This window comes from Sparassis crispa (assembly GCF_003851025.1).
Source record: "Sparassis crispa DNA, contig_000006F, whole genome shotgun sequence".
NCBI classification, from domain to species: Eukaryota; Fungi; Basidiomycota; class Agaricomycetes; order Polyporales; family Sparassidaceae; genus Sparassis; species Sparassis crispa.
Window position 1 is genome coordinate 1101142 of NW_020939753.1, and position 23560 is coordinate 1124701.

Sequence of the window (23560 nt, forward strand, 5' to 3'; positions counted from 1 at the left end):
AAGTAGCTCTCTTACAGAATATATGTGTTAGCATTTGTGCTTCAATTTATTTAGTTTAATTTGAGTCTCACTCATATATTTATAAAAACTCCGCAGGTTTATATAGTCGGACCTCATATACCTATACTATCACATCAGATGTGCCACGCAATCATTGTGCACGTGTCGACGATGCACCGGATGAGGACAACGTAGTTATGGACGAGAACGACAAGTTGGATGACATTGTCGTTGTGGAAAATCTGAACAGCGCAAGGTCAAATAGGACGAAGTCGAGCAGTACCAAAGCGAGTGGGAGAAAGGCTGCTGAGAAGAACTCAGAAACACCTGAGGAAGAGCTAGGTCAGTGAGGGTGAATGATCAGATTCATCACGCGACTTACCGAGATTGCAGAGCGTGTGTCCTAAGACTGGAAGTCTGTCGCGTACGCATTTTTCAAGCCTGAGGTCACCATTAAGAGCGACACAGCAGGGAAGCATTCGCATGTGTTCCACTGTGCCAACCGAGGTTGCAGAACGAAGATCGCCAGGTGGCTTGACAAGGGTGATAAGGGCTCCACCGGAAACATGAGGAAACATATCAAGGCATGCTGGGGAGAGGAGGCATTGGGAGCAGTGGACCAGATGAAGACGGCAGAGGAAGCGCGCCCTGCCGTAGAGAAGTTTACACAGTCAGGATCTATTATGGCATCATTCGAGCGCAAAGGCAAAGGGAAGGTGACGTACTCAAGTTGCCAACACAGCTGGCAGGAGGCCAGGTATGCATATCTCCTCTCTCGTATCGGATATGCTGACAGTGGAAAGCCAGGGCGGAGATCATGCACTGGGTATCCGAAAGTCTGCGCCCGTTCACAATTGTCGAGGATCAGGCATTTCAGAGTTTGATGAAGATGGGGCACCCAGAGTATTGGATCCCTTCTCGATGGACGGTAGCACGCGATGTACACAAGGTCTTTGCTCGCTGTCATGCAAGAGTGGCAAAAATGCTCCAGGTTAGTGAACGCGCTTCACAGTACATGCAAGAGACTGACTTACCGAAAGGAGTTTGACAGCGAGCTGAATTTCGCCACGGACGTGTGGACCTCGCCAAATAACAAGGCCATTGTGGCATTCACAGTCCATCTTCATCACAAGGGTGTTCCCCTCCACATGGTGCTCGATGTCATTGAGGTAGCCGAGGCCCATAATGGTGTGAACTTGGCCACCGCGTTCGCAAAGATGACGGAGGACTTCAATATCACTATGAAGGTAAGTCCGTGAGATGTGGGCTACAAATTCATGAAGTAAGAGAACTCACCTTGGAAAAAGTTGCTTGGAGTAACAGCCGACAATGCCACCTCCAATGATGTTATGATCGATGAGCTCGTCAAGCTCATTGAGTCATTTCAGGGCCAAGCAAACCGATCGCACTGCTTCGACCATGTTGTCAATCTCGTGGTGAAGACTCTGTTGCATCAGTTCAATGTGGCACCTGGGAAGGCCGATGCTGCTCTCAATGAGGCAGAAAAAGCACTGATGGAGCTCACAAAAGACCTGGATGTGAACATCACTGAAGATGGTGACACTGCAGAAGAAGATGTGGACAACTTGGATGGATGAGAAGATGAGCGGGAGGGCCTCTCCGCTGAAGAGCGCACTGCGCTTGATGAGAGTGTCTGGCCTGTAAAACTCGTCCTCGTCAAAGTGAGTGTTAGTCAAATGGTGCACATGCACCTGTTGAGCCTATTGGCGCAGTTGCGAAAGATAGCCAATGCCATCATTTGCTTTTCAACCAAGCTGTTGCCAGCTTGGTTGAAGGTACTTGCCGATTTGGATCTGCCAGAAAGAAATATGCCACGTGACGTGGTGACACGATGGAACTCCATGTTCCAAATGTTGCAGTTTGCGCTCAAGTACTGGAAGGCGATCGACAAGATGACAGAGGACAGGTCAAAGGAGTTGCAAAAGTACGAGCTGAGTGACGAGGAATGGGAGATTGCAGAGCAACTGCGTGACATTCTCAAGGTAGGTCACACATGACTATCAACACGCCTCCTCCTCACGCTCACCACATCATCCTCACGCCCTCCTCCAGATCTTCAACGACACAACGTTGTACTTCTCGCGCGACACCCCGAGCTTGCCCATGGTCATCCCGGCCATGGACATTATCAACGAACACCTGACGGACGAATCTCTCGATGCGCACTACCAGCCCTGCATCCGTGCTGCCATCGGCCTCGCGAAGAAGACTCTGAACCATTACTACAGTAAGACTGACCAGTCGAGTGTGTATCGTATTGCCATGGGTAAGTGTAAGTCTGATAAATTGATTGTGTGCTAACTAATCTAATTTTTCAGTACTACATTCCTCCCACAAGCTCCAGTACTTCAAGCGTGCTGGGTGGGAGCAGGAGTGGATCGACACGGCGGAAACTGTCATCCGTGATGAGTTCAAAGCACGTACGCACACAGTGGTCCTGGAACTGTCTCCACCGAGGCAAATGAGCTCATCCCCAAGATATGTCTCGACCTCGTCGTGCGCGATTAATTTTATTTTCTCACGTATCTATCCTGCATGCACACAGAAGCCATCATTGAACATGTTCGACAACTTACTCAAGCACAATGCTTCCAAGGCACAACCGGACCGGGATGAAATCACGCGGTACCTTGACACCGAGACAGAGGATGTCGATGACGCACTGGTGTGGTGGTACGCACGCCGTAAGTAGTACCCCCATCTCTCAAGGATGGCAATGAGCTACCTGACCATCCCAGGTATGTTTTCTCTCACCGGCATATCTTCATTGAACTAACTAAGCTGAAACTGTGCCTGTGCCACTCTGCAGCCACATCCATCGATGTCGAACACTTATTCAGCAAGAGCCATCTGCTTCTCCCTCACATATGCAACGGGCTGTCAGCACAGTCAATTCATGCACTCTTGTGTCTTGGGGAGTGGAGCTGGCTTGGTTTCGTGTGAGTTGCTGACATCTTCACTATTACTTTGGGGCCGGAGGGCGAGGGCAAGGATGAGGGCTTCTTTGATGGATGGGATGTGATCATTGTACCTGACTTGGAGTAGTATGTACCTATGTACTGTCTCTACTTATGTGCAAAACCCATGAGTATACCCGTCAAGGGTACATAACCCGTGAGTACCCGTAGGATACCTGTACCCTTCAATACGGGTATTGTACCCTCACGGGTACGAGTATGGGTACACGTTCGGACACCCAGGGGTTAACCCCTGCTCTGCACTAATTTGCATACCTTCAAGCCAATTAAGCAACAACAAATCAAGCTTCAAGCTATTTCAAGCCAGTCAAGCCACCGGCCAAGCCGATCAAGTATCGAGATCAGCTTACACACTTGAACATGTTAATTACTTGAATAAGACAGATAAGTCCCCATAAGTAAAGTTAAGATTTCCTGATGTAAGATATGCCATACAGGGTAGGTCTCTGCAATTTCAGCAGAATATAAGAGACTATAGTCAGCACATGTACTTTCTATACCATTTTTCAGTCTTTAGTTGCATTGACAACTCTCAAAGTCATAAGGTCACCCATATATTTGGTCTTTCTAATGAGTTATAGCCTATAAGATTCGAACCAGTTCATGCTTGAACCGAACCTACCCAGCAGAGGCTGAACCAGAACTAGAACCAGAACTGAACCTAGGTTCAGTTCTAGGTTCAGTTCAGAGGTTCAGGGTTCGAACCTTCGTTCTGAACTGAACTTTGGCAACACTACTTCTGACCGACGTGTACCACCATTTCTGTCTCAAGGATCCTAACCTCATCATCGCTCGGCGACAATATGAATGCCCTAAGAAATATCCCGAATCCTGAAAACTTCTCTTACAGCAACACCTCGATGCCGGACGCATGCGTCCGTCTTCCTCCCCATACTCCTCTCCTTATTTCCTCATTCTGAAAGCTGACCCTACTGCTCTTCCTCACTGGGTCAATGACTACCACATCTTCAATGCTAATACCATCCCCAATGTCCATCCCCTCCCTAGTATCCAAGAAATCCTTTCTGACAGCCGAGGTAAGATTTGGGGTAAGCTCAACATGACTAACTCCTTCTTCCAGACCCGCGTCCACCCTGACGATGTTCCGTATACTGCGGTGGTGACCTCCTTTGGCCTATACGAGTGGACGGTCATGCCACGAGGTTGTCAGAATGCACCGGCCACCCGCCAATGTTGTATGCATCAGGAAAACCCAACTTTTACTTATGGGACTTATTCCGACCTTTTGTCCTTTTTTGCTTTATTTAAGGCCCATAAGTTCTCAAAAGTCGACTTTTAAGTCTCTAAGGAAATATGACTTATGGACTTTTTGTCCTTTTTTACCTTATTTAAGGTCCATAAGTGCATTTAAGTCACATAAGGACACCTTTAAGTAAAAGTTGGGTTTTCCTGATGTGTTCACTGCTCTCCACCCTTACATTGGCTCGATTTGTCATGTTTACCTGAACAATATCATTATCTGGTTGAACTCCTTGAAACAACACTGCTATAATGTTGAAACTGTCCTCTCTGCGTTACGCTCACATCATCTCTACTGCTCCTCGAAGAAAACTGACCTTTTCTGCCTAGAGCTATGCTTCCTCAGCCACTGCGTCTCCCATGCTAGTGTGAAGGCTGATGACTCTAAAGTTGAGAAAATCCTGTCTTGGCCTTTCCCTTCCTCTGCTACTGACATCCGCTCCTTTCTGGGCCTTGTCAAATACATCTCTAACTTCTTGCCTGCCCTCTCCCAATTCACTCACGTTCTGAACACACTCACCACCAAGGAAGCTGAACACAACTTCCATTGGTCTACAGTACACCAGGACGCTTTCACTGCGATCAAATCACTTGTCGTCAGTCGTGAATGCCCACTTCAGGGTACCCTTTTGACCTAGCTCTTAGCTTCAACATAATCTATATTGTGTAGTGGCTAAGAGCCTCTCAGGTGTCAGACAGACCATGGTACCAATACATGTCCCAGGGCATTATATGGGATTACCCAGGGCAAAGGCACAGCAAAGGCTGGTCCAATGGCACAATCATCATATGGGATGTCCTATAGTACTAGGGCATTGATATTTATATCCCAGTATTACTGGTTGTCCCATGGTGCCAGGGGTACATAGAGATGTCCCACTATTGTATGGTAGTTTTTTTATACTTTATTTTACTATCATATTATCTAAGCCTTAATTATAAAAACAGTGACTATAGTGATACAAACGAGCACTTTATTTGCATATTATATAAGGTGGGATCTCCCATTTTAAGGACATCCTAAGATGTTATTTTAAGATTCACAGATATTTAGTCTCTTCTTTAGCCTGAAGTTCCTATTTAACTACTATAATTATCTAGAGATTTATACTAACAGTTGAATTACTAAGGTTTAAGAGTGACAGGTCCTTGCAAGGGATATCCCATCACATAAAGGGACATCCCATAATACAAAGGTGTCATTCAGTGAATGCCTTTCTTTTTTCATTCAAATACAGTATATGATAGGAGACATGACAAGAATATATCTCCTTTGCTAGTATATTAGTAGACTGAGTAGTTCTATTTCTTGAGACACTTGGTGAAAGTTGTAGTATAGCTATGATACATACTATATGCCAAAGATTATATCATATTAGTCTGAACATTATGTCAGAAAATGTAAAATTGATTTTAAAACACGAGAATAAACATTGTTGTTTGACCTGTCTTAGTTGTTATATGAGCTAATAAATTTGTTGTACATGCTACCAATAGTAATATAGTCTTTATAACATTACAAATGCATACGCAATACTTGATATGAGATATCCTGCTTTCTATAAATATTTCACCATATATAAAGTGCAAATAAGGCACTTATTTACAGTATTCTAGTCACTGTTTTTATAATTAGAGCTTATACAATATGATTGTAGAACAAAGTATAAAAAAACTACCATACAATAGTGGGACATCTCTATGTACCCCTGGCACCATGGGACAACCAGTAATACTGGGATATAAATATCAATGCCCTAGTACTATAGGACATCCCATATGATGATTGTGCCATTGGACCAGCCTTTGCTGTGTCTTTGCCCTGGGTAATCCCATATAATGCCCTGGAACATGTATTGGTACCATGGTCTGTCTGACACCTGAGAGGCTCTTAGCCACTACACAATATAGATTATGTTGAAGCTAAGAGCTAGGTCAAAAGGGTACCCTGAAGTGGAATGCCTTACTGTCATTGACCATCAAAACATGGGTGACAACAAAATCTTTGTTTGCTCTGATGCGAGTGATTGGTGCACTGGTGCTGTCCTCTCTTTTGGCCTCACCCCCAAATCTGCTTGTCCCGTCGCCTTTGACTTTGTACAGTTGAAAGTTCCTGAACTCAACTACCCTGTTCATGAAAAGCATCATTGTCAGTTATTAACGATAATCTTTAGTGCTAATAAGCATGAAAAAAGGATTAACTTCCCGCTAACTAAGCAGTCCATCTCAAACTGAAGATGATCTTTGTGAATTATCTTAGAAGAATTTTTATAAAGATCTCAATGCGAAGAAGCACTTCCGTGAGGGTGTATTTGCGAAGGATGATGCTGGCGTCCATGGATGGGAGATTGAGTTCGGGATGGGAGATTGAGTTCGGGATGGGAGATTGAGTTCGGGATGAGAGATGCCTCCGAGGCAGGCAGATCCTTATTAGGTGCTCAGGTGGTTTCAGTGATGGAGGATCCCTCGGAATGAGTAGGAGTGTGAGGGGATGGGATTGCGAGATATGGCGTGATGGGCAGTGATTCAGCGGAGCGATTGTTAAGCAGATGCGGGCAGTATCAGGAGGGCAGGAAAGGTCAGGACCAGTTTAAGTATGATGGCAGGGGAAGAGGTCGGGGTAGAAACCACCATCCCGGAAGGTACACTTGTGAAAGCCTCATTCACATTCTCATCCCATCCAGTTAGTGTGTCTTTGGCAGTCTTGCGTTTGTGTGTTTTCTGGGCAGTCTTGCATTTTCACGCTTCAGTGTTCTCCTTAGGGCAGTGCGATTTTACTCTGATGCGTTTCCAGTGATTATTGCGACTACAGAGATTTTCCTAGCTATGCTTTCGGGCCACCCACCTCATACCTCTGGAATAGACTCTTCTCCTTCATTGCATCTCAGACCCCATGCGGACTTGATTCCGCTTGTACTCCACCTTTCCGGCTTGCGACAAAACTACAATCTCGTCAGCGACATTGTCTAAGTCCGGCGCGCAGATGTTTGCGCTGATCTGTGCACGGAGGTGGGCATCATCGAGGCGAGAGGGGGAGCCACGGAGAATTGTGTTGAGCTTCTCAATGGAGAGGACCCAGTCTTGGAAAGATTTGTCCTCTCTCTGGCGTGAACAAAGGAGCTGGGTAAGGATGGATGATTCCCAGCCCTTCGGTAAGAAGCGGGAATGGAAGGCAGAGAGGAAATCTTTCCAGCTCATTGCATCGTAGGTATCCACATCGTTGTAGTACCAGTCACTAATGATCGTGTCTTGGAAGCCAGGGTAACTTTGGAGACTTTCTTTTCATTCACGACATTGTTGTGTTTGAAGTATTAAAGGCACGTGTTCTCCCACGAGTGTGCAATGGTGGGAGAGATTTTCCATGGGGTGAGAATGGGAGCGTGCTTCGTGGAGGACTGTACGACTGATGCGACGTTGTTGTTGGACATGATAACAATAGAAGTATCGAGATCCGAGCTACTGGATGAGAGGGATCTGGATCGCAGAGATACCGCCAGCGAGGAGGCCTTGGTAGTGATCGGGAAAAGTGCTGATAAGATGCTTAGTGAAAGATATGAGAAGACCGAGGCCGGGCGAGAATCTGGGTTCAGGACCTCTTGAAGGTTCTCGATGTTGTCGAACGGGAGAACATCGAAGAGGTCATGGATGCAGGTGCGAGTGTTGGCAGGCAGGGTGGGCAGTAAATAGGTGGAGGTGGATGACAAGGGTGCTTGCATCAGAGCAGAGCACTCATTGGGGCTCGGATGGGGTGGTGGGGCGATGCTTCCGCAGCCTCGTGGCTCGCAGATTGATCCGAAAGATAGCCTTTAGGCTCGGAGGGCGCATTCTCGAGGGAGAGAGCCGCAACGCAATAGAAGGTTCGTTCGATGTTCAAAAAAAAGTGGAAGCCGGTGCACGACCGGCAACACTCAACAACGGAACAGGAACAAAATGTCTTCGTTGGTGCGTACAGAGTAGTTCTGGTAAGTACTGAGGAGCAAATGTGTAATATGAGACATACCTTTGTTGGTGCGTACAGAGTAGTTCTGGTAAGTACTGAGGAGCAAATGTGTAATATGAGACATACCTTTGTTGGTGCGTACAGAGTAGTTCTGGAGCAACAACAAAGGCGCACGTGTGGAATATCAACCGTCTTCGGGGAATTCCGGGTTGTAACCGTAGGCCAGGGTTACAGATGGACAATGCAATCCTGCCAGGCGGTACAAGGGAATTCAAAAAATATAATTTTGGTGTGACATGCTGTGACTATTTGGCTACAACAAATAACTTTTACAGAATCGAGAACGCAGCTTCATGTGCAAAGCACTGTAGCTCCGGCCTTTGCGAGTTGCCTGTGCAATGTTATGAACTGCAGTGCACGGCAAGCAACCAATTTTGGGCTGCTCGTGCCTCACAAAATAAGATCTATGGTGGTTTATCTCAAAGTTCCTGCGAGAAACATAGGCTTGCATAAACTCGGAACAATCCGGATGACGAGTTCGGCCAGCCATCTTACAGCGTTCTCCTCCTCTTAGTGCTCGTCCTGATCTGGCAATTTTTTAAAAGGGTAAGTCTCATAAAACATATGTCACATGACCTCCTAAAACATGCGTGCTAGGATAAAGGAGCGAGAACGCTGTAACGACAGATGGTTTTAGGAGCCTGATTACCCATCCGGTACCCGGCTCGTCTGGTGGTGTACAACTCAGGAGAGATACAACGATCGAACGCGCGTCAACAGGCGCCCACAAGAACGGCAAGTAATAATAATGATCCATTAGGCAGGCTGATGTAAGGCCCCTACCCACTATTGTTGTCTCACCTTTTGGCGTCTATTGAGGCTCGACAGAAGCGGGGTAGATCTTCTCAGACACCAGTCTTGACTGATTCTGGGAAAATCGGAACCGTGACGCTAAAGACGGCGGCGGCCGGGAGGATCCACGCCTTGCACTACTTGTATAAGTACACTCACCTCAGGGTTGCCTCAGATATACCTCAGATACGCGTAGCGGGTGATTTGCCTCGGCATCTATCCGTTGGACTCGGATATGAATGTCCTTTTGGCAAGTTGTTTACTCCTGGACCATGAACTCATCCGGTAGACATCCGTTGGCGCTCGTCTGGCAACTTCAATCCTATATCACCGTGATGCTGGACGAGAATCCGTGCGCGTCCTTTGTGACCAGGTAAGCACAACTGGCCTGCTTAAGGTTGTACGACGGGCAAGGTTGAGATATCGATATAGCACTTACATTTATAGACACGCTACATATCCATCTATAGCCGCTTCAGCGCTCAATACTCGGCGAACTTCATTAGATCTCCACTGGCACACGCCTGCCGTCCTTCACGACACTGTGGACAGATAGACTTTATCCTATTGTTCTACATCTCACACCCTTTGCCACAGTGCATCTCTCTTTTGTTGATGTCATATGCTTCTCTATTGTCATCTGCTTCCGCGAACTACCTTTTTGTTTCCGCTGTCTACCAACTGGGTCACATAGCCCAAAATGGATATGTAAGATGGCGTTCTCGACAGTCGACCCGATGTCCACCCACGGTATCGTAACCCTGGCACTGTGATGATTGTCTGACTGGGTACGGGAGTGACGGTCAAATGGCCGGCGACTTTGATTCTGAGCTAGCCATCCCCCTCTCCTGAGCACACTATCTGCTTTATGTCCACATTGCATGCTCCTTTTTTGCCGTTCCAAGTGTTAACTATAGAACAGGCGACGAACAGAGTCCAGTGCCTTGTGGACACGTTCAACACATGTAAGTCTCTGTTATCGAAGGCGATATGCTATTTCACCCTCGTCCGCAGACAAAGATTGTCTGCCCTATTGCAGTTTGCCTGCAAGAGAGCATCTGCAGTGGAATACTGCGTTTGAGACGTTATTGCATCATGTCGGAGTCATAGAGACGTCCCTCATCAAGCTGTGTATACTGTACCCAGACGAAGTAGTGCGGACATCGATCGCTATAGTGAGTTTTTCTCGTTCATCTCTTTCTCAATGGCGACCTTCGTCTGTGGCTTGTCTCACATTCAGTCATAGGTCATCTGTACTCACCAACAGCAGGAGCTCATATTGGCCTCCTGCGGGAAATGCGAAGCTGGATACATCCTCACGTTCTCAACTATTCGGTATATGACACGCTATCTCGATGCACTGGGCATGCAGCTATATACCACAATTCGCTGGATCAAGTCAGAAGAGGGCAAGTACCACTGGGGGATGGTGAACGAAGCGATAGCCAATATGCATAATACCTTCAGCCGGTTCTCACTGTCTACCATTGCATGCGCTATAGGGAGTCAGGTATACTTGTCATGCTTCCGTGAAGCAAGCGGACGTCAGACACGCACTGGGCCTCCCACTCCTTTGACTGAAGTCCTTCGAAAATTCGAGCTGCCTTGTTGCTTGCGAATAGATCCCTGTCATGCTGTTGACCTATGGGCTTTCCCAGATCTGAGCCCACTGCTGCGTAATTTCACGCCCCTGAATGTTTCGCATCTCCACCCCGGCGGACATTCTGAATCAGAGTGTCGTCAAGCGAATGAAGCTCAGCGGTCGTCTTCATTATCGTGCCGTCGGATCTCCATCGCCCTTTCTAACCGCCGGTTATATGTGTCGAGGATACCCAGCTATCGCCCCAGGCGATCTCGGGCTCGGTGTATGCCGTAAGTAATATTTGAGATCTCGTCAAACATCAATGCTAATGTATCAGCCAGATGTAATTTGGTATCCTCGAGATCAGACGTATCACTTACTCTGAACCTACACAAAAAGCGTTGTCGAAGCAAGGGTCCTGCATCCGCAGCTTCGGTCGGTCTCTTCGAAGGCGATGTTCCGCGTTCTCCTGTTTACAAAAAGCGGGCTCTCGAAGTAATGGAAGAGGTCACTTGGGTTTTGAAGGAGGACTTTCCTTCGCCGCTTGGAGGCGACACCTTGACTCCGGACTCAGCCACTGCGCTGCTTCTACCTCGTCGAAGGGATTCGGTAGATTCGGAGGTCACTCTCGTGGATAACTCAAACGAGGATTTCAAAGAGGATATTAAGGACGATTCAATGGAGGGTATAGAATGGGATATCTCGGAGAACATCAAGGACCAGTCCCATAGAGCCACCAGCCCCGAACCGCCATCATCTAGGGCGTCATCGGTTACCGGCTGCAGTGAAGCTGGAAGCAGCGATGACAGCACTCTTGTGGGTCCTGAGGAGCAGCCCATTCTCATACCCTCACGCGACGATGCACCTAAATCTTCCTGGTTGACGATGCTCTGGGAAATGTTGCTGCGTCGCTGAGTCTCAAACTTCATGGTAAATCTTTCCGTAAATGTTCTCCCACATCGTTACTGATATACCGTAATATTAGAGCGCATCAAATATTTGAGCTGGTTCTTGAATTCATTGCCTCTTGGAGTATCGGGATGCAATCATCATGTCGCTCTCAAATACGAAAATGCCCCGCTCCCAGGAGACATTCTATCGCAGGTCGTACGAAGGAGAAGCTGCAAACCTTGTTTTGAGGTCGGTGGTGTTCCCTGCGTTTGTACTCTTGTCGTCATACGTCAGCCTCCAAAGCGTTGTGGGTAATGCTCTTCACTGCCTCGTCCTTTACTCGGAAGCATGCATGTTCGGGTATTGGATATACCTATTGCTGCTCGACTCGTGGCAAGATTCGCATCTATTCCAGTATACGAAGGCCGTTCTATCAAACACTGCCGTTGTGGACGGCTCACCGGTGCCCGTTCAGCTCATAGATCTTGGTCTGCGGATATTGAACAAGAATTGGAGGAGGCCGCATTTCGCGAATTCTGAGACACTCCCTCAGTTGGCGCTTCGATACTTGCCCGCGCAGTAGAAGACGTGGTCGGTGTACGAATGGTGGTCGCGAGACGCGTTCTCCGAACACTGTTCACTAATTGTCTTCGGCAAATTACCATGGATCTTCGTCACATACTACCATCCCTATCATGACCACCGCACAGTATCACCTCTATGTACACATATGTTCTCAGTCCCGTTATCAGTATGCTATTTCGACCGATGACCGTGTCAATACCATGTTCGGGTCCACCATGATGCACTCGTTCTTCTTCAACAGTTCCCAGTCCTGCTTCTTGAAAGTAGTAGGTTCACTAGCGACGATGATATGCTCTCCGTGCTCGTGATCGTCCTTCAATGTCTGCGAGTTATGTGTCCACTCCATGTCGGGGTGCCCAGGGTATTTCCGATTGAGGGCTACACCTGCCTGCGTGGAGAAGTAAAGGGATGGGGGATGTTCCGTGGGATGGTTTCGGAATCGGATGCAGAGCAGCTGTGTACCGTCGGTGATAGCGATGTTTAAGCTCGACGCGTCCGGCTGCGCTACCACCTGCTTCTGGATCTCAAGCACTTTGGAGATTGCCTTCTCCAGCGTGTGCTTGACATCCTCCAGCGTGTGACTCGTTCCCCATGCGGTTGCACCTTTCTTCTCTTCAAGGTACGTGAAGAACAGGGCAGCGAGATGCTCCGAGTCCGTCGTACCCCGCACCAGCTGCAGAGCCTCGTCTGATATCTCCGCGATGAGCTGCCGTTTGATCGTGCTGAAGTGCGCGATGACACCGTTATGCATGAACAACCACCTTCCGAATTGAAAGGGATGGTTGTTGTACTCTGTGATGGCAGTGCCGCCGCTGGCGGCGCGGATGTGTGCGAAGACGGCTAGTGTGGAGGTGTTGGCGCAAACAGACAGGAATGCCGGATCATTCATCGGCTGGCGGAGGACTTTGTACACAGCCGGGTGTGGTCCATCGCATTCCCCGAATTCTGCCCGAGATGTTGTGTACCTGGGGAGCAGAAAGGGTCAGACGTGGCTCAGGACGAACGAGTCTGATGATGTCCCACCAAGCCATTCCAAGCCCATCCAAATTATACAAACTGTTGCGGAGTTTAATCTCCTTGTCCGTGTCGCGCGCATTAGAGTCGGGTTCGTAGTAAGCCAGCATGGGCAAATAGTGGTCGTGCACCTGCTTCGCCAAAGAATGGGCAGGGACAATGAGTACGTCCTCCAAGAGACAGGGTTCCGACTTGGAGAGATACGCGAACCATCGACACATCTTCGCGTTTGGAAGTGCTAACAGCACGGGGACTTGATGAGAGCGGGAGCGTAGATGGTATCTTATACCAGGACTGCTTGAACTCAAATCGGTATCGACATCATGTTCGCTACAACGAGGAGGAGCTCTCAACCTTGCTGGAAATTTTCATGGCACCTGCGCAGGCATATTACACGCAATGTCACATAGAATGGAACTTACTGTGTTGTACATTAGAGCTATATGCAAGGGCAGTTCACAGCGTCTGAATCGTTGACCTCCGGCCAACGGAGACTGCACCTTCCGATCGGAGAGTGAGAACACCCGAGCTCTACCACTTGTGTACAGCACAACTTTGTTGTAGTCGGGCGCCTCAGGTCGAGCGAGAATGGGATAATTTGGGGATAAAAAATCGATGGTTGCAAGTGCCGTCACTCGGCAACTTCCGCAAAGGCAAATTTGCATATCATCCGGACAACCTCAACCATAACACAGGCCGACGTTCGTCAAAGTGAGTCTTCTATTCTTGTTGTGCAAGCCAAATGGATCTTGGAGGTTGTCTGGAGTACTATGCTGGAGGTCCGGTCCCAATATTTGTGGTGGAAGAGGCTGGATTGGAGTAAGGAGCGACGGATTACCTGCTTGAGGCAGGAGGCCCTAGGGGTGAAAGCGAGCTTTAGGCGTCAGGACGCGTGGTCCCGTCTCATACCAGACAACATTACTGGAACGCAACTGGAAGGTTCATGTTCTTCCGGTGAAGCGTGTTCGGAGTAGAACGAGCCGACAACACCCTACCTCTACGCTTGCAACCTACTTTTGGTTGCACGGTGCTAATGATGTTTCCTCTAGACCACGCGATAACCAATGGCCCCGACAAAGAGCACGAAGGGTAAGGCGGCCGCCAAGGGTATGTGTGTACGGATCATAATTTCAGCATGACCTGACTCTTTCGCCGTAGCCACGGGGAAGGATGCCAAGGCCAAGGCAGCGAAAAAGGCCGCGCTCGCCGGTACACACGCCCACGACTCGCGGAAGGTCCACTACTCTGTGTCGTTCCACCGCCCCAAGACTCTCCGCCTGCCTCGTGAACCTAAGTACCCTCGCAAGTCCATCCCACATGTGCCACGAATGGACCAGTTCCGGACGATTGTCTCGTGAGTTCGATGGTTTCCTGAACGCATGGCATGCGATGTGAACATTTGTTGATATCATAATGCAGGCCGCTGAACACTGAGTCGGCGATGAAGAAGATTGAGGAGAATAACACCCTGGTCTTCATCGTCGACATCAGGTCGAACAAGCGTCAAATTAAGGACGCGGTGAAGAAGCTGTACGACGTTCAGGCTTTGAAGGTCAACACGCTCATCCGGTGGGTACAACTTTACGCAAGTTCATGAGGTAATTCTCATGCTGGTTGTAGTCCCGATGGCAAGAAAAAGGCCTACGTGCGGTTGGCGCCCGACCACGATGCGCTGGACGTGGCAAACAAGGTTCGTATATCGCGTTTTGATTTTTTCCGTGCTTACTCGGGTTTGACGCGCAGATTGGTTTCATCTAACCGCCTTGCCCTCACATCGAATTACTGCTGCTCACCTTTTTCTGCCTTTGTTGCACCTACACCATCGCATTATCTCATGTCATGTATGCGTACCATCCATGCCATAAGTACGAGCAAGATATGTTTCTGTCGCAATTTACTGGGATGATGGAACTGCGCGCTTGCTGCGGGGGTGCGCCTGGATCTTCCATGTTTTGACCCCAATAATTTTCGCGCAATGCGCCCAGTCTCTCACTCGCGTTGAGTCTGGAAATGCGTATTCCGCCCGAACGATAAGTTCGTTCAGTCACAGATGTTTATCAGCCAGATGTGACCGGATTTTGATGACGTCCATAACCGTTACCCAATTTGGAGTGTGTGATCGAGTATGATGCATGTAAACCATTCATGTACACAACTTATCATGCATGCAACGGGCAGAAGACACATATATTCAGAGAGTATACAAGACATGATTTCTGAAAGACACAGTCGACAATCGATCTGAGCGTCGGGAGGCGGTGCCATGGCGGTTGATGAGAGATGTGAGCAAAATAAGAACAAAGACGTCTCATCTTCCCGCCACCACGGGTCCGTCGACCTAACTTATTCCTCCCTCGTCGGGTTCTGGCCCCTCGACGTCGTCAGCAACGACCACTCTCTCCTGCCCACCATAGCAGTACCACGTTCCTTCATCTTAGTAGGCGGACGCATCGTCTAGCCGTCCCCGCTCGACAGCATAACAACGTCTCGTAACCAGGGACCCCCACATGTCTTCTGCTTTTCGCCGTCTTCTCCTCGTCTTTTTTCTTGCTTTTGCCTTGCTCTTCTCTTCTGTCGATGCTGTCCACTCGTCGCACACTTCTTCTCATGCCCGGCGTTCTCTAGCTCACAAAATCCAGAACCGAATATCCAAAGCTCTTGTGCGCAGGCAGTTTTCCGGTGATGGCGGCGGCGGTCCTCTGAGTGCGGTCTTTGGTGAGTGACTTTCTTTGAAATTGGTGAGGGCCAGAGGTCTCGTCCGATGCGTGCTATGTGAATTATCACACAGCAGTAATTCTGCAATCGTCCAATCTAGTTGCTGCGTCGTAATTTTTTTCTACGCGTTCAAGTCGCATCAGACAACACGCGCAGCTTGGAATATATCACTTTGTTGTCCGAGGATGTGCGGTTCAAGAGGTTTTAGAACAAAACCTGTTGCGACTCAGGGCGTACATTGCAGCGAGACTTGGCTGCGAAGCCGCTTCAAGTGATATGAAGTCATAAAATGTACCAGGCTGACGTCTTCTGTCCTCAGGCGACTTGAACTCCGCGGTTAACGGTCTCCTGGGAGACGTGTCAAGCTCGCCCGGTACAACGGCGATGGTGCCAGCAAGCTCGACAGATGTTTCTTCTACGCCGACGTCAGCGCCGCCACCTACGACGCCTTCTTCTTCTCCGGCGTCTGCAGGTTCTAGCGCCTCGTCGTCTTTCGTCGATCCGTCGAGTCCAAGCGCGTCTTCGGCATCGTCACCTTCGGTTTCGTCCTCGTTTAGCGCGAGCTCATCTTCTGTGAGCTCAACAAGCCACAGGGACAGTGCCTCGTCCATCCCTACGTCGGCCACTCCCACCGACACCGATTCGCCACTGTCGTCTTCGTCAGCTATTTCGTCGGACGGTACGGTTTCATCGGTGCCCTCCTCATCGTTCACACTCGCCCCGATACCGACACCGACACCAACACCGACTCCCACCCCGACACCGACCGACTCCAGCGGCCAAAGCTCGAGCACGGATAATCCGAATCCTATTCCGAGCGTTGTGTCAAATCTGTCGAGTGTTGTGTCGAGTTTCCTGAATCCTCCTACTTCCGCTCCGCCGTTGTCGTCTCCCGCAAGCGTGACGGACAGCTCGTCGCCCTCGTCAGGTCCCACCGATAGCGAGGAGCCGTCAGCGAGGCCTAGTTCATCTCCTCCCACGAGTCCGACCGACAGCCCTCCCCCTTCTGCGAGTCCCACCAATACCTCGTCCCCTTCTGCGAGCCCTACGGATAGTGCAGCTCCCTCTGCGAGTCCCACTGATAGCTCGTCTCCTTCCTCAAGTGCCACCGATAGTTCTACACCCACAGGCGCGAGCAGTGCAAGTCCTATCTCGAGCGTTCCACCCACCAGCGTTGAACCAACGAGTACCCCTGCGAGTGAGACACCCACTCCGTCGTTCAGCTTGAGCATCAGCTGGAGCATCGGTTTTCCCCCCGTGTCGTCTTCCGATCCGGATTCCTCGGTCGTCTCTAGCAGCAGCCCCGCCAGCGCTACTGGCTCCTCTGCGAGCGGGCTCACGATCAGTCTCCCCACTTCGGGAACGGTGAGCCTCCCGATCAGTCCATGGTCGTCGGTATCGCCCAGCCTCCCCAACAGCCTGCCGTCATGGGCCCCATCGATACCCTTGTCGTCCCCGTCTTTTTCGTTCAGCATTTTCACTCCCACTTCAGGGTCCGTGAGTGCGTCCGTGACGTCTTCTCCGACATCGGGCTCAGGAAGCGTGAGCCAGTCGGTGTCTGCGAGCCAGTCAGTGTCTGAGAGCCAGTCGGTGTCTGCGAGCCAGTCGGTGTCTGCGAGCCAGTCGGTGTCTGCGAGCCAGTCGGTGTCTGACAGCCAGTCGGTGTCTGCGAGCCAGTCGGTATCTGACAGCCAATCGGTGTCCGCGAGCCAATCGGTATCTGCGAGCCAATCGGTATCTGCAAGCCAGTCGGATTCTGACAGCCAGTCAGTGTCTGCAACGCCTTCAGGTTCAACAAGCATATCTGCTAGTGGGAGTTCTATTTCTGAAAGTGTTTCTACCTCTGGCTCGCAGTCGGCATCCAGGTAAATAACAACACATTATTATAGCGAACGAAGACTTACGTATGAAATCTTGATAGTGCTAGCATCACTGGGAGCGCATCCGTGTCGTTGTCTTTGTCCAGTGGTTCTCTCAGTGGATCTGCAAGCAGCTCAGTCGTTATCAGTTTCCCATCAGGCTTGTCAAGCTCAGGTTCACTGTCATTCTCTTCGCTTTCCACTGTCCGTCCTACGACCTCGATCTCGATTAATTCCCAGTTCTCCTTCGTGACACAGTCATCTCTCCTTGTGGCATCGCTGTCGAGCACGTCGGCGACTCCTTCGACTCTCACTAATCCCGATCAGCCAACATCGTCAGTAGAGATAAACAGCGCGTCAGCGTCGGCGACTGCCAGCCCCTCCGCTGCTGCTCTTCCTTCTGGACTCGCTGCGCGCATCTATCCTTTGGACGTCCTCCCTGGTGACTTGAGTAACTACACCTTGATCAGCATCTTGTTTGGTCCTGCATTGAACTGGCCATTTGTCGTCAATGACACGCAGGCGTCGGCTCAGATATTCGCGTGGGGACCTGCAGTGGTCTACAGTGCGTTGGCCATACCATGTAAGTTCTTTGTTATAAATATATGCTGTCCTAGACTTTGACATTTTACTTGATAGCGGATCAGGTCATGAATTATGCGTTGCAGGCCTATGAACCCACGTCTTATGAGGGCCCTGCGGATGTGAACCAACTTGGAACGATCTGGCTTGCCTATATTCCCACCAACCAAGTGTCCACTTTGGCACAGCAGATTAAAGTCTCAACTTCGCCGTTCTACACCGCTGCGGGTGAGCCTTACATCGAGCTCGCGGCTCAAGTGAACCCGTCGTTCGAGTTGGACTCAGTTCCGTCTCCAAACTCGGGCACGGGCGGAAGTAGTGCCTCCAATAGCACCGCGAGTACGTCCAACTCGTCCGGTTCTAACTCCCGCAAAGACGCCATCATCGGTGTGGTCAGCTCGTTGGGTGCCATTGCCTTACTTGTGCTTGCGTTCCTCATCGTGCGCGCCGTCAAGCAACGCAGGGAACTTGCTCACCGGCGTCTCTCTGATCCTGTGGACACCACTAATGACTTCGTCGGAGCGCGTCCTGAAGGCCAGGAATTCGATCGCGACAGTTTGGGCGGGCAGCGCAGGCGCAGCTTCTATTATGCTGCGGACTCGTTGCGCGGGTTCGCTGATGTCGCCGCCGCCGCTGCAGGTGCTGCCTCGCAGGATGGGATGAGAGAGCGTAGGACTGTTATGCCAGGCATGATTTCAGCCCCTGTGCTCAGGGACAACACGATGAGTTGGTAGATGCCAAGCACTTAGACGTCGCCATGTGCAAGTTGGTCGGTTGTTTGACTAGTTCGTGATCATGAACTTTCGCAGTGTGGTTAACGGGAATATGTACATCTTGATGGGAAGGCTTCGTCGCGTCTGAAGTAGGTTTTGCTTGTGTTTATTGAGGTACGCTCAGTTTGCGACTCTCCCTTGCCTCGTGCATCCCCACATCATCCATATACCCCTCCCTTCGTGACACACTTACCCTAATATCCTTTTCAATATTTATCTCTGTGGACAGTGCGAGAACCTTACTATTTTGATTTTCGGTTACCTCTCGTGCCGTGGTGCTTTTTTCCTTTTTGTTTTCGTCGCGCTGGTTGTCGTGCATCTACGTATATACATGATTTTTGTCGTTGTGTCCAGTAGCGCGGGTTAGAGTTGTTGGTTGTACATGCGACTATAAAAAGCGACACGATTTCCACCCTAAACTTAAGGCGATGTAGCACATGGAGGGTGTGAGGCCTTGAGGTGTGAGCATACTTGCGTGGGTAATCGAGTCTCTGCAAGGCAGCCGTGAGGTACTCCAGGCAATATTAAAGTCGGCCTCCAAAATCGATTCAAGAACATGGCAAGCCGTCGCCTCTGAATGGTGGATCGGGCATGTCACTGGGTCTGAAGCGAGAAATCCTGCAAGAAAAACGTTGTCTCCGTCCGGAGAGATCATACGCCCTCAGGCGTCAGGCCTCAAGTAGAGGGTCATATCCGGCTCTTCCTGCGAAACGCCAAATGCAGGCCCGCCCTTCCCGAACATGGCTCGCACATCCGCTGCGAGCGAAGTGGCCACTAATTTTGAGCTTCGATTTGAAGACAACGTTGCCGATGGTGCGGGCCCAGCTGCACGGCAATAACGGATTCAGTGAGCGAAATCGTAATTAAGACGAGGCAGCGAGACGTCTTTGGCACGACGATGAGTTCTTTTGGAAAATACGATAGGCCGCATGAAATGGGGTTCCAAGCGTGGTTATGGTATTACTGGGTGGTCTTGTAGTATATCCGCGTCGACGCACTCGGGAGAACCAGTAGATTGATATCCACGTCAGGACTGCGTGCACCTGTCGCCGTCAGCGAGCAAGAATCTGCTCCAAGCGCGAATACACCCACCCTCGTCGTCGGTCCACACGTACCCGTCCAACTATTGTACTAGTTTCTCGTAAATCCACGGTAGCAGCGCGACGGGCGAGTTGGCGAGACCGTACCCGAGAGTTTGTGGCTGCGTTGAATGCACCCGGAAGTAGCCCTGCCCCTTGGTAGGAACCATCCCGTGCGCTCAAACCCCGCATGCTGGGCGGGCGTGTAGGGCGTCAGGAGATGCACGAGGGAGAGATATGGGTATTTCCAGAAGGAGGGGGGCTGGCGGATGCTGGAACACGCCGTCATAGGGAGCTGGATAAATATGCAGTGCAGAGAGCAACTTGGGAAAGTTTGTATGCCACGCTTTAACGCTAGCTCCTCTATACATGGCTGCTAATTTGCGGGCTATCTGAAGGTGTCATGTTGGAGCGTGCTTTCGGAAAGAGATCGTGAGGAGACTGACGAAGCATCCCCAATCTCCTCCTCGGACAACTACATGAATCAGTTAGCAAAGTTAAATCTTCCGCCTGGAATTTGAAGTTCTACACCAGCCACAACCACAATCAATACAAAGGCTCATGATGCTGCTCACCGTATTCATCGTAACCAAGCTGAAGCATCAGTTTGCCAGTTGTTAACAACCTTCGATGTTAGCCATGAGTAGTTGTGTAACAAGCACCCCTCAGGTACAAACCTCTGCATAACGGACGCCGGAAAATCCCTTCTTGGTGGGTCCTTCAGGGAACCCAAACCCTGGAAGACTAGGCGCGACAACGTGGAAACTGGGATGATCTGGGGAAGAAGTGATGAGGAGCGGGAGCCTCTTCTGCATCTAGAGGAAGTCTCCAGGCCCTAGACCACTCGCTGTCAAGTATATCCCGTGAGATACACCAAAAAAGGGCTTACAGCCATGGACGAATAGCGGAGGAATTTTGCATTCTCGACCATATTCTGCTAGTGAACATGCACGTTGAGCGTACAGTAGCCATTCACGTCAATGTCCCTGGTGAACGTTAACTGCGGAATTTCGTTGATGCCGGCTTATGCTTTGCGCCAGTTGTAAATCCTCCTCCAATATTCAATGAGGCGTTTCATGTCGATTAGAGGAACCCCGTAGTAATATTTCCGTTTCTGATTCAGGAGATCAATATCAGCATTCGACATATATGGCAACGTTGTACTAGTACTGCCTGAAGTTAGGGTCAGACATAATATATCGCGATGTTTACGTCGTAGATCGTGAATAAATGACTATTCAAAACGTTGATCAGGGCAAGCGCCCAGCTGGAACCATCGTTTTTGGCGCCAGGCGTTCAATATGGGGAAGCGCTCCAAGAACCCACGTGAAAATGGGAGACATGACGTCAGAGTGGATTACTCTCGAGCTGGGGCTGGCTTGGCGATCAGCATGTCGCCGCAAGGTCAGAGTCCCTTTGTCTTTTATCTCCCACCATGTCTACTCACGCAGTTCAGGTAGCCATATATTCATAGCCAAATATTTGGGTGCTGACGATCTGGCTTCTTTTTCGAGGTTTCTAACATCTCGCCAGCAACGACGAAGGAACACCTCGAGGACTTCTTCTCGTACGTTAATAGCACACATCCTATCGGGGGTTGTCTTCACAGGAGTGTCTGCGCAGGTTCTGCGGGCGGATCGCGTCCATAGAATACACCGAATCCTCCAATATCGCTACCATTCACTTCGAGAAGCCCTCCGCAGCCAAGACTGCGCTTATGCTTAACGGCGGCACTCTTGACAACTCACATCTCACCGTGACAAGCGAGGTTGAGCATGTAGATGAGAAGGTTACCACTCACGACGGCAAGTATGAGCAGAGCGACAAGCCGAGGGCTGGAAGTGAGTGTAGGAACCTGGGCTTCCGCATTGCCTCGTGTGCTGAGCGTCCTTGGCACACAGTTGCTGCGGAATACCTTGCACGGGGATATACTCTCTCCGACCAGATTCTTCAGCGAGCGATTGAGATCGACAGGCAGCAGGGCATCTCGTCACGTTTTCTCTCGTATATCCAGTCGCTTGACGCCAAATTAGGTGCGTGCTACTATCATTGGATGTGGGATGTTGTTAAGTACACGCTGTCTAGGGGCAAGAGCTCTCGGTCCCGAGCAGACAATCTCGGGTAAGGTTCAGGAGACCCTTGCACATGCTACGCAGCAGGCGCGCGCGGTTGATGAGCAGAAAGGCATCACCAAGCAAGCTGGTGACGTGAGTTTCCTCGTATTGGGTGTAGCTGTGTGTCATTGATTTTATTCAATTTCTCAGTACTATGCTCGCGCTCTGGCTATGCCTCTGGGGCAGAAGGTCAAGGAATTTTACACCACTACGTCAAAGCAAATTTACGATATCCATGAAGAGGCGCGCCGCATCGCTGACACTCACAAGGCTGCTGGAGTTGGCGGTGGGTTTTGTATTTTCCGTATCATAGGTATTTCGATTAATTGTCGCATCTCATGTAGCCCCGACTGCGGCGTCAACCGGACCCACTGCTCCGGCTCCGAGCTCGGGGAGCGCAGGTACCTCAGGTGCAGAAGTCGACACGAAGACGAAAGACCCTTCGACCGTTGCGTAATCGTGGAGCGAAACAAGGATTTGCAGTCCAGAATAGTGGATAATGTGTAGGTTGTAACACGCGAATGAACACTGTAGTACCATATGGCACTGTCCCAGCATTTGCAAATGTATTCGAACCTTGCGTAGTTTCCGCCTTGTAGTCCTTTGTAGTCGCATTCGGTCAGCCACCAATGCGAAATAGGAAATGATGAGATGCCGTACGCGCGTGTAGGCTGTAGGCAGTCGCGACGGGGACTAAGGCGTACACTGCTTTGTACGGTATCGTTCTCTACCGCGCGCTACCTACTAACTTCCCCTTTCTAGATGCAATCAAACACTGCTCTGGAAATTGTGATTTCCCGAGGCCCGGTTATTGGCACTATGTTCACGTATATCAAGGCCCACTCTTCTCTCGTTTGCTTCTTCTGCTCCCCCAGATCCCCTCATCTCAACGCGCACATACAGAATAATGGATGCCCAGGCAGCTACCAGAAACTTGACCGCAGTTCAGCTAGCCGAGGCATTGCTCTCCAGACTGAAGGAAAGAAAGCATGAAGTGAGGTAAATTATTACGATCATACATATATATGGCCCACGAGTCTTTGCTGATACAATCTTGTACACAGTGTCGATATTGTAAGAGCCAATTCCCGCGATTCTGATACACCACGTCACGCTGATGGAAAAACAGTTGAAAAAGATAGAGGACATACTTGGCTCCTCCACGGCGGCTGTCCGAAATGCGCTCAATTCGAGCCGTCCAATCAATCGCATCCCTCCTGAAATTCTCGGCCTTATATTCCAGCACGTCCCCTCTCGTATGGCTCGTGTCGACAGTAGTAGTCAGGAGGCGTTCATGTGGTCCCGCGCTTCCGTA

General features: G+C 49.9%; 9 protein-coding genes across 9 annotated transcripts; 7 read left to right on the forward strand and 2 right to left on the reverse strand.

Moving 5' to 3' along the window:
- Nucleotides 1–197: 197 nt before the first annotated feature.
- SCP_0704120 (hypothetical protein) lies at nucleotides 198–1598 on the forward strand (the record flags this gene model as incomplete). The annotated part of the gene is made up of 5 exons (XM_027760338.1): nucleotides 198–342; nucleotides 409–757; nucleotides 808–991; nucleotides 1041–1247; nucleotides 1308–1598. 5 exons carry the CDS (start codon nucleotides 198–200, stop codon nucleotides 1596–1598), a joined length of 1176 nt encoding a protein of 391 aa, XP_027616139.1.
- A 273-nt stretch (nucleotides 1599–1871) lies between these two features.
- On the forward strand, nucleotides 1872–2713 carry SCP_0704130 (hypothetical protein; the record flags this gene model as incomplete). Its single annotated transcript, XM_027760339.1, has 3 exons — nucleotides 1872–2003; nucleotides 2074–2287; nucleotides 2340–2713. 3 exons carry the CDS (start codon nucleotides 1872–1874, stop codon nucleotides 2711–2713), a joined length of 720 nt encoding a protein of 239 aa, XP_027616140.1.
- Nucleotides 2714–7133: 4420 nt separating this feature from the next.
- On the reverse strand, nucleotides 7134–7975 carry SCP_0704140 (hypothetical protein; the record flags this gene model as incomplete). The annotated part of the gene is made up of 2 exons (XM_027760340.1): nucleotides 7134–7524; nucleotides 7581–7975. The coding sequence occupies 2 exons, from the start codon at nucleotides 7973–7975 to the stop codon at nucleotides 7134–7136; spliced, it is 786 nt and encodes a 261-aa protein (XP_027616141.1).
- Nucleotides 7976–9919: 1944 nt separating this feature from the next.
- On the forward strand, nucleotides 9920–11548 carry SCP_0704150 (hypothetical protein; the record flags this gene model as incomplete). The annotated part of the gene is made up of 4 exons (XM_027760341.1): nucleotides 9920–10016; nucleotides 10066–10226; nucleotides 10298–10923; nucleotides 10975–11548. 4 exons carry the CDS (start codon nucleotides 9920–9922, stop codon nucleotides 11546–11548), a joined length of 1458 nt encoding a protein of 485 aa, XP_027616142.1.
- Nucleotides 11549–11684: 136 nt separating this feature from the next.
- On the forward strand, nucleotides 11685–12107 carry SCP_0704160 (hypothetical protein; the record flags this gene model as incomplete). Its single annotated transcript, XM_027760342.1, has 1 exon — nucleotides 11685–12107. The coding sequence occupies one exon, from the start codon at nucleotides 11685–11687 to the stop codon at nucleotides 12105–12107; it is 423 nt and encodes a 140-aa protein (XP_027616143.1).
- Nucleotides 12108–12272: 165 nt separating this feature from the next.
- Nucleotides 12273–13344, reverse strand: SCP_0704170 (Probable glutamine amidotransferase; the record flags this gene model as incomplete). Its single annotated transcript, XM_027760343.1, has 2 exons — nucleotides 12273–13074; nucleotides 13133–13344. 2 exons carry the CDS (start codon nucleotides 13342–13344, stop codon nucleotides 12273–12275), a joined length of 1014 nt encoding a protein of 337 aa, XP_027616144.1.
- An 843-nt stretch (nucleotides 13345–14187) lies between these two features.
- Nucleotides 14188–14881, forward strand: SCP_0704180 (60S ribosomal protein; the record flags this gene model as incomplete). Its single annotated transcript, XM_027760344.1, has 5 exons — nucleotides 14188–14230; nucleotides 14282–14477; nucleotides 14543–14692; nucleotides 14744–14813; nucleotides 14867–14881. The coding sequence occupies 5 exons, from the start codon at nucleotides 14188–14190 to the stop codon at nucleotides 14879–14881; spliced, it is 474 nt and encodes a 157-aa protein (XP_027616145.1).
- A 749-nt stretch (nucleotides 14882–15630) lies between these two features.
- Nucleotides 15631–19013, forward strand: SCP_0704190 (hypothetical protein; the record flags this gene model as incomplete). The annotated part of the gene is made up of 4 exons (XM_027760345.1): nucleotides 15631–15838; nucleotides 16158–17703; nucleotides 17760–18280; nucleotides 18337–19013. 4 exons carry the CDS (start codon nucleotides 15631–15633, stop codon nucleotides 19011–19013), a joined length of 2952 nt encoding a protein of 983 aa, XP_027616146.1.
- A 2553-nt stretch (nucleotides 19014–21566) lies between these two features.
- On the forward strand, nucleotides 21567–22702 carry SCP_0704200 (Protein vip1; the record flags this gene model as incomplete). The annotated part of the gene is made up of 7 exons (XM_027760346.1): nucleotides 21567–21587; nucleotides 21646–21698; nucleotides 21755–21972; nucleotides 22033–22164; nucleotides 22217–22338; nucleotides 22396–22531; nucleotides 22590–22702. The coding sequence occupies 7 exons, from the start codon at nucleotides 21567–21569 to the stop codon at nucleotides 22700–22702; spliced, it is 795 nt and encodes a 264-aa protein (XP_027616147.1).
- Nucleotides 22703–23560: the final 858 nt, after the last annotated feature.